This window comes from Polyodon spathula, chromosome 2 (genome assembly GCF_017654505.1).
Source record: "Polyodon spathula isolate WHYD16114869_AA chromosome 2, ASM1765450v1, whole genome shotgun sequence".
NCBI classification, from domain to species: Eukaryota; Metazoa; Chordata; class Actinopteri; order Acipenseriformes; family Polyodontidae; genus Polyodon; species Polyodon spathula.
The window spans coordinates 83,604,742-83,612,336 of record NC_054535.1 but is presented as its reverse complement, the minus strand read 5'-3'; the positions used below and the strand labels follow the sequence as shown (position 1 = coordinate 83,612,336).

The 7,595-nt window shown below is 35.1% G+C and overlaps 1 protein-coding gene across 2 annotated transcripts; it reads left to right on the top strand.

Moving 5' to 3' along the window:
* Window positions 1–6,013, top strand: LOC121302385 (protein JTB-like). 2 transcript variants are annotated; one of them, XM_041232334.1, is made up of 6 exons: window positions 1–237; window positions 1,168–1,277; window positions 2,748–2,788; window positions 3,573–3,658; window positions 4,895–4,974; window positions 5,392–6,013. In XM_041232334.1, exons 2-6 carry the CDS (start codon window positions 1,207–1,209, stop codon window positions 5,546–5,548), a joined length of 435 nt encoding a protein of 144 aa, XP_041088268.1. In that variant the 5' UTR covers window positions 1–237; window positions 1,168–1,206; the 3' UTR covers window positions 5,549–6,013. The 2 variants fall into 2 exon arrangements, with proteins under 2 accessions (XP_041088268.1, XP_041088258.1); XM_041232324.1 differs by having other exon boundaries at window positions 2–237; window positions 1,137–1,277.
* Window positions 6,014–7,595: the final 1,582 nt, after the last annotated feature.

Here is a 7,595-nt window from a genome sequence, read left to right as displayed (position 1 = left end):
TTAATGACGTCGCGCTGATGTCACTAAATGCTTGCATTATTACTTAGCAGTGTCGTGTTGTCACTTATTTGTTAGCACGCAAAGATACGGTGTTCTAAAACAACTGGAAAACTAGAAACAAATGTATAAAGAGTAATTTTTAACATCTTTAAAGCATGATGTCATGACAAAGCTCTAACTATGTGATATCTACAGGCCGAACTTGTCTGACTACAACGTGACACCGATCCAGACAGAGTAAGTTATTATTAATAATATGCTTGTGTAATTGTCACAAACTGTACTTTCGGTGCTATGTTTTGGATGGAAATACTTTTGTTCTAATTTGTATGGCAATATGTTAACGTATGTATTCATTGTAGTATGTTGTGCAAGCCTGCGAACGACAAATGCCCATGAAGTGTAACTGTAGAGCATGCATACATATGTGCAATCTCAGTATTTCTTGTATAATTGTGGGTGTATTTTAACTTTATTTTCCACAATCGGCTACAGGGGGGGCTTTTGGTCCACAAGGAAATTCATTTCAATCACTTAGGCAGAAAAAAGCTACTGAACATATCGCACACATACTTCAGAATATTGTATTCCCCGATACTGGTATTTAATGGACTCAAACTTTGTCAAATGTTGAACTGTACCTGACACCTACAGGCTGAGTTACTGTAAACCACTTGTCAGGTTTTGATAAAACATCAAAGCATGGGCATTAAGGTCGAGTATTCTACATGCTGGCTGTGTACAGAGGTTGGCCAGACAGTTAGAAATAAGAGTGCCATGAAGCACAAACTTAATTAATTTAGCTGTCCTCCCCAAAATGTCACAAACAATGGGCAGAACACCTGTTAAAGCCCACACACCTGCCAGTTGTAGTACATTGTGCCTTGTGTGTCGATTTTTATTACAACCTGAGATAAATGGTGGCCATGTTGAGCATTCCAAATTCATGCTGTCCCTTATCTGGTACCACCACCTGCCAGCTTTCTGTACTATGTTTATTCCATAGAAGCAGCATGAAGTGGCAGATTACATTTAAAGCCACCATTCATTTAAGTTATATACCCAAGGTAAATAGTGTTGCCATATTTGGATGTGACACAAAGTCTTTACAGTACTGCATTTCTGTGTACTTTCAGCGGTTACTTGCATCGTTTTCTTTTGCGGCAGCCTGGTACAAAGGAATTGTCTGAATAAAAGACAAAGAGGATGAATCTTAGCTCACTTGGTGCCTTGCCTTTCCTATGGATGGGATGGAGTTTTTTGTATCCACACGTTGGGTAAGCATACACTTTTCAGAAATGTTTAATTTGTTCTTCAATAAAATTGTGGGCGATGTGCGGTGGTGAACTTTTGGTTAAAATGTGAACATAGTTAAAATTATAACCATGGAAACAACTAAGCAAATTAACCAGTGATGACTAGGTTTTTCATTGTGTGCGTCATACACTTGTTGATAGCTGTAAACTGAAAAATGAAAAGCAGTATGATCAAACACTGAATGCTAAATACACAATTCAAGTTAATTATATTAATAACATTTATATTTTAAGCACCAGTAATTTATTTTTGAGGTTTTTTTTTTTTTTTTTTATGTATTCTTCAAATCTTTAGATATATTCTATTACATTAAACATTTCTCCATTAAAAAAGTCCAATTATGTTTACAGTGGGATTCACAGTTGTAGCACTGTTTTGGTAGACATAGCAGTAGTAAGGAATCAGGGCTGAATGGTTTTACCTGCCAGTGGGTAGGCTGTAATACACAACATCAAGGTGTTATGCAGGCATGCTGTGTGGCACAGTCAAGTGTGTTATTGTGCTTATTAAAAGGGCCTTTAAAATATAATATTTAAAAACAATATCATTTTTTGAGTGAGAGACTAATGAAAACCAGAACCATGAGTACTTAGAAATAGGATTGGAATGCCTTTCAACCAGTCTTTTATCAGGACTAATATATATATTTATATATAATTCCACTATAGCAATATGACTTCATTTAAAATAAGTATATATTTAGTTTTTATGTTGTTGTTTTATTTCCTAAATATTGTTTCATAGATATTACACACAATCTACAAAGTCAACATTTTCTAATTTAGCTTTGAATTCTTAACTTTTACATAAAGGTACTGAGAAACAGGACTATACAAAATTGTTGATACTTATTTGTATAATAATGATGACAAACTACATTTTGTGTGCAAAATTTATCTGCAGTGTATAATTCCTTCTTGCATGGAATTTTCAAGGGACTGTAGTTTGTATTTTGCAGTTTTCACTACAACCTGTCTGTGACCAGGTAGTTGTGTATCTTAACACTTAAATGACTCAATCGTAAAATTGCATACAGGGTTTTAATGATGATAGTGACAGTTGCTAAATTCAAAGTCTGAGACTTAGAAAAGTGTAGAAGAGTGAGCTTCTTACTGATTTGTTAAGTTAGTATTTCCTTAGCCTTAACTGAAACATTCTATAAGCCATGACCTATGCTGCTAAGAGCTGGCTGTGATAAGAAAAAAAAAATCAAGTAACCGTGATTCTTGTTTTGTTCTTATTGGAGAAACTAATGCATTAATAAACATGGCATTTTAGTAATTTCTTCTGAAAGAAAAAGAGAGGTGCCATTTCACAACAGTAACGTTTTATAATGAGTTGTACTGTACAGTCCAAACCGTATTTTTTTTACCTACTTTTTTGACTGTGCAATCAGTCTCAGTAATCCCATGCTGTACTCTCCATTTCAGATTCTGTGAGGGAGCACCATTCAAACAGGAGGATGGAATAAGTAAGTGTAAAATGTAAAGGAATTCTTTATTCAGAAAATCTTAATTGCTTTAATTATGCATTAATAAATATGCCATTTGAAATGCCTTCACTAAATATTAAAATACATGAACATTAAAATGAATGAAGCTCCTTCAGTCAGATCAAAACCTACTGTTCATTTTTGCTAGTATATACTGTATTGCAGAAATGATTAAAATCATTTACAAAAATGCACACCTTTTAAAGTGCTTTTTTGCAATTATAAAGTGGCCCATTCCACAAATACAACATAGTGTAAGAAAACAGCAGCTCGATGAAGAGACAAAGCTGCTGTGCTACTTAGAGTATTGTACAGCCAATCAGTGTTCTCGTCACCCAAGCCATTTTAAAATCAACACCTGTGAAGAGGTGCCATTTTGTAATCCACTCCTGTCAAGGCTGTGTTTTGTCAGAATGTGACAGCCTGCTGTTTGGCGGTGAGCAGTTAATACATTTAACAGTATTATAGATGTCTGCTACTTCAAGACCTGTGGTGGACATTTGGTGGCTTTACCTTACCAAGTTGAAATGCTCTGTAGTGAATGGTTTTCCACGGCAGAGCAGTCATACAACTTGTATAATCCCAATGAATGGCATTGACACCAAGCACAGGGCTGTGCAAAGAATAGGAGCTTACTCTCAAATCTGGATTTTGGAAAAAATTATTCTGAAAGGAGAAAGTTACAAAACATGATATGTTACACTTTAGAGTGCATGTCTTGTATTGATTGTGACTTTTTTTTCTTTAAAAAAAAAAAAAATAGCTAGCAACGCACATCGTCAGTCTTGTTGGGAGACTGAAGAATTCACAGTGCAACAGGAGTGCACTCGATGCGATGACTATACAAAGGTACACTAAACCACCCCATGATTACAACAAATCATCAGATGTAAGATGTGGATTGATGGTGAACCACGGGAACTAGATAATTAAGATAGGAGAAAGCAATAACTATGGAATTATGGGTAATCAGGATATACAAATGTAAGCATTATAAAAGCCAATCAAATCGCATGAAAGTTGTCAAAAAGGGTTCTACATTCACAGCATTTTAAAAGTCAGAGTACAGCAACGGCATACATGTTTTGCCCTGTTTGGGGCTGTTTCGGGCTGCACGACAGGAGAGTAAGTAAATACTTTTCATAACGTAAAAAAGCACAAAAGACACATGATTGTGGGACTGTAGTTTTAACAAAATAATTAAGAGAACAAGATTGGAAACTGGAACCCTACTAAACCCCATGCCACACGTTAGCCTGATAGAGATACTGTATACTTAAACCTAAACACTACCAACCAATTGGCACTTGCTGTGAAGTTCCTTACAAAAATCTGGTGTTGAATGATCTGTTTCTCTTTTGATTACGGAACACATTAATCACATTTATTTATGTTGTTGCCCCCAATTATTATTACTGTTTTTTTTTTTTTTTTTTTTACATAATTTGTAAATTAAACAAGGTACCATTTACATTAGAAAAAACAATATGTTACAAGTACACTACTCCGGAAATTTAAAGGTGCAAACTTGAATTTTTCCCATGCGTAATTAACTAGAAGAGTCACATTTCAGTATTTCAAGGGATCGCTCTTTACACACTGACACTAACTGATAAATGATTTGGATTATGTGTGTAACATCAAGGACATGCATTTGAACATGAAAATCAAAATGTCTAGAGGCTTGTTCTCTGGAGGTCAGTCTTTTAGACAGTTTAAAAATTATCCAAATGAATGCCTCAGTATCAAATATGGTCCCCCATGGTGTTGATGTCTAGATCGTCCTGTTCTTCGGTCTGGACGTAGTCAGAAATCTTTGTTTGACACCACCTGGCATCATTAGAAGCCTTGATTAACAAACCAACACTGAAAAACTTTATCACCTGAGCAGCCGTTTGTACTACTGATCACATCTGAAGAGGGGACAACTGGTGCAAAATGCTTTTTTGACTGTGTGGTGTTATTTTTCACCATGTTCCACCCTTTAATATTTTGGAATAGTGTATATTATTAGTAAGCCAGTTCAATACAAGAAATAAGAGTATAATACATATTTGTTGTATTGCCTTCTTATTAAACCCGCAGAAGACCGAATCGGAATGCACGTTTTCTGGCTTTGTGGAAAAAATAAAGTGCAAACATTCGGGCCAAGTAGAATACAGAAGGTAAGTCAATATTCAGTAACTCAAATTCAGTTAATTTAGCCATTGGTCATTAGTTGGGATTTTTTCATCGTAAGATGCAAGTTGGAGATACACTGTAAATGGTAACTTTAAACATTTTAGCTGACCAGCTGTACCATTCTGGTCACAGTTGGGTTCAATGTATGCCTAGTTTGTTCACAAAACACAGATTTGTCATGTCATTGATGCTGTTCTGCTATAGTTAATTTGCTACTCAGTTTTAAGACCTACAGTACTGCATGACCTCATTTCAATGCGGTAATAAATGTGTGACACTACTTGTACTGCCACCTGGTGTTTATGCAATTCCACAGCATTCTTTTTATCTGCTAAGATACATAATTTGTCAAGTTGTAAATGTGAAGTTTATAATTGATTGATTTGCCTGTTTTATTTTAGTTGCCGTTCAGCTGCTCAAGAAGAACTGAAGTTCTGGAAGTTTGAAGGCGGCATGCTTTCTTTTGGCACAGTCTTTGCAGTTCTCGTTCTGTTCCGACAGCGCACACTGGACAGGCGTGCAGAATATAAAGTCCTGCAGCAGATTGAAGCAATATAGCAGGACCATACTGGCTGCCGACTTTCTTTCCCCTTAAATTGTTTCCACTTAATGAAGTGCTTTAAGAGTGTAGGCCTTTGAGAATGAAGTGTCTGCTGCAGTTCTCTACTCTCTGTGCTGCTGTTCAAATTCCACTGAATTGTATTGTATTGTTAATGTGGTTTTGAATGTTTTCTTTTTTTAATTTATTGCTGTTACATTTATCTTTGAGCTATTTAAATTGTTATTAACTATTTAAAACATTCTTAACTATTTTTGTAAGTACTGAACAGATCAGTAAATATGGTTATTATATTTGTAATGTAGAGTACTGCTGAATGAATATGTACCAGTGAGTAAACTTTGTAAGCCTTTTGTTGTATATTTTATTTGCAGCATTTAAAGCACTCTCAAGTACTGACCATGTCTTTTTGTTCTTGCTTTTGTACTTAAACTGTTGTTTTTACCATAAATATTTTTATTCTGTTTTCAGGCCTGAGTTCTGTAATTCTAAAACATGTTACTGAATTGTTTGTGGGTTCAAAAATGAAATAATGAATAGCATGTGTGTAGTAATTTATTTAAACCCACTGGTAAGTAAGCTCATTCAGTTGGTTGTTCAGGCACCAGCAGATGATATCAATCTATCCCTTTAAAGAGTAAGTGGTGGGGTTTCAAAAAAATATATAGCGTTACCCGTCCCCACATGTTGCTACAACTGTTTAAATAATGTACCTGTAATTTACTTTTCATTGTTAACATCCTGACAACTTTTTACACTTATAACTTTAAAGTCTGTTTCAGAGCTCTTTTCAAAATGTCCGCTCTAGTGCACTGATAGGGTAAGGATCATGGCCCACATTGTCAAACAGCTAACACAGCAAGAACAATCCATGGTGTGGTATGGAACAGAAAAGCCAGAGTACTATTTTTTTTTTTTGGGTTTTTTTTTAATCGCTCTTCCTGCAGTGATGTAGAGGACAGATCTCAAACCCTAGTGCACAGCGGCTCTGAAAGACTTAAGACAGAATGCTGATTATAGGCACACAAAATAACATCTGGAATGCCCTAGGCGTATATCTAACAGAAGTGCAGTTTTTTGTCTTAATAGTTGATGGTTATAAGAAAAAATAAATAAATAAAAAATGGATTACTGATTTAGAAGAGGCGACTCTATTGACCAAGCACTGTTGATCTGTCAACTCCAGCACCAAGCTTTCAGCTGAATCAGCCTGTTCATACAATTGTGCGGGGCTGCATGCTTTTGATTAGTAGATTCCTAACATGTGACTTGTGTTTTAAATATCTGGAATTCGCAATGCCAGTTACACTGAGACTTGGAAATACTTGTTTAATTCATTAATCTGGACCAGGTACTGTTTTATTTGCCTTGTTGGTAAACAGTCTGACCTCAGGGTTGCTCCAAGTTATCTAAAAAAAAAAAAAAAATGTGCCCAGTATTGAAAAAATCAGTTCGTTAAATTAAAACAAGTTTCTGAACTTTTATACATACATACGCTACAGAGCTTTGCATTCACGATTAGATGTTTGATTTTTCACAACCCTATTCAGTGATCAAACACAAGATTTAGACCTGCCACTGCTTAGATCAATTGAATATACGCGTATATGACCATTTTAACATTAAAACATTCAACAACTACTGGATGCGTATACGGGTGCTTTCGATTGCAGCTGTTTTTTTGTGTTAGAAAGGATGCTGCTGTCCCAGAGCCTTCCTGAAACACATAAATATAATTAACATTTAAATGCCGAATAATTATAAAACGATGATCTCAAAAAAGATACACCTGTACAGCAATTGCGAACAGCAGATGTATTTAGCTATCAAACCAATACTAGGTGTGTGTAAATTTGCACATAGGGAAAAAAAATGAAAGGTCTATTTTTCACTAAACATTTAAACGAAATCTTTGAACTATAACAAATGTCAACAAGTATAAAAAGCTGCGTGTTTTTGAAAAAAAAAAAATCAAAATAGAGATGCGTTTTGTTTATGTTTACTACTGCTGTTTAATATAGTTATAATTTTAAGCTTCCCTATGTA

Excerpts from the sequence above, each read along its gene's own strand:
- LOC121302385 (XM_041232334.1), top strand. The coding sequence starts at position 1,207 with ATGAATCTTAGCTCACTTGGTGCCTTGCCTTTCCTATGGATGGGATGG. Across the intron at positions 2,789-3,572 it reads CAAACAGGAGGATGGAATAA|CTAGCAACGCACATCGTCAG; the intron begins GTAAGTGTAAAA and ends AAAAAAAAATAG. Across the intron at positions 4,975-5,391 it reads GGCCAAGTAGAATACAGAAG|TTGCCGTTCAGCTGCTCAAG; the intron begins GTAAGTCAATAT and ends GTTTTATTTTAG.